The sequence below is a fragment of the Acomys russatus genome, unplaced genomic scaffold (assembly GCF_903995435.1).
Source record: "Acomys russatus unplaced genomic scaffold, mAcoRus1.1, whole genome shotgun sequence".
Taxonomy (NCBI): Eukaryota; Metazoa; Chordata; class Mammalia; order Rodentia; family Muridae; genus Acomys; species Acomys russatus.
Window position 1 is genome coordinate 124751 of NW_026131470.1, and position 1774 is coordinate 126524.

Sequence of the window (1774 nt, forward strand, 5' to 3'; positions counted from 1 at the left end):
ACAACTATGCATCCCTTTCTCTTTCTGAATTACCTTATTCATGATAATCTTTTCTTATTCCATCCATTTGCCTGAAAATTTTAAGATTTCTTTTTTTGTAATAACTGAGTAGTATTCCATTGTTTAAATACACCACAGTTTATCCATTCATTGATTAGGGAACATATAGGTTCTTTCCAGATATAGCAGTTCTCTGGTGCAATTTTAGGGGTCACTTATGTACACTATAACATCTTCTGTGAATTATTTTCCTGATATTCATTTAAGTTTGGTAAGTGAAATATATCAAGCAAATTGTTTATTTCCTTTAGATCTTCCAATTTTATGGAACACATATCTTTGAGGTAAGACCTAATGATTCTTTGCCTTTCTTCAAAGTCTTGTTATGTCCACCTTTCCATTTCTGTTTTTGTTAAATGAGACACTTTCTTTTTTAGTTAGTTTGGCTAAGGACTTGTCTATCTTGTTGATTTTCTCAAAGAACCAGTTCTTCGTTTCATTGGTTCATTGCTTTATGTTCTTTGTTGATTTATTGACTTCAGCCCTGGGTTTGATCATTTCCTTCCACTTCACCCTCTTTACTGTTTGTGCTTCTTCTCATTCTAGAGCTTTTAGGAGTGCTGATAAGTTTCTATTATGAGAGCTCTCCAACTGTTTTTATGAAAGTCCTTACTCTGATCCTGGATCCTCATTTGTTTCCCTTTGAATTGCTAGTGCTGTCCTCATGGAAGGACTGACCTGACTCTAAGATCAATGTAAAAGTCTCTCTGAGGTTCCCCAGATGCTCCAGAAACTGATCATGGAGAATCACTCCTGCACTCATAGCTGCTTTCTGCATAGCTGTAGGTGATATATTTGTTTTTAAAATATCACTCTAAACCGGATTCTTTGTTTTTAGAGACATGATCAATGTCTAAACTCTATAATTGTACAGAGAATTCTCCAGAAAGTCATCATATATTGTGAGCCCAGTAACCATGAAAAATATCAATAATGTCTGCATCTGCGTTATAGCTGACCTGCTCAATGTGTGTACTGAGTGCCCCCTTCTGGTCATGGGTATCTGCACTGGAGGTTTTTGTCTAGGCTCACATTGAACACTCCTCACTGTGTCTCATACAGTAATATATGGCTGTATCCTCGGTTCTCAGCCTGTTCATTTGCAGGTGGACCATGCTTTGGGAATCATCTCTGGAGACAACAAATCGGTCTTTCACTGAATCTGCATAATATGTTGCATAATTATTAGTTTTAGTTCTTATGCGAGCAATCCATTCCAGGCCTTTCCCTGGAGCCTGTCTGAACCAGTACATGGCAGGACTACTGAAGGTGAATCCAGAGGCTGCACAGGAGAGCTTCAGTGAACCCCCAGGTTGCACCAATCCTCCCCCAGACTCAACGAGCTGCACCTCACAATGAACACCTGCAAAGAGAGAGGATCTTGATCAAGAAAATGTCACATATATCTGCCATCTCCCACTCATGTCCACTCACACACTCAGTATTGTTTGTTATCCATTAATTACCTTTTAAAAGAACAACAAAGAAAATCCAATTCAGCCACAGCCTCATGTTGAATGTTCTGTTGGTGCTGATCACTGAATTGTAAGACAGAGCTCAAGTTCTCTGCCTGTACTAAAGGGTCAGGACTGGGCTCCTTTTAACAAGCAGGGGAAGACCTTATTTGCATATCTTCTTACTATATATTATGTTCTGGTGTGTGAGCCTTAGAGACAGAAGTTAAAGGTGCAAATGTCTGAGAGAGAGAAAAGAA

The 1774-nt window shown here is 38.7% G+C and overlaps 1 gene segment (V, D, J or C); it reads right to left on the reverse strand.

Annotated features, from left to right (window-relative positions):
• Positions 1 to 1088: 1088 nt before the first annotated feature.
• Positions 1089 to 1572, reverse strand: LOC127186221 (immunoglobulin heavy variable 3-73-like). The segment is given in 2 exon segments: positions 1089 to 1423; positions 1527 to 1572. Coding segments are annotated over 2 exon segments (381 nt in total).
• Between the last annotated feature and the right edge of the window lie 202 nt (positions 1573 to 1774).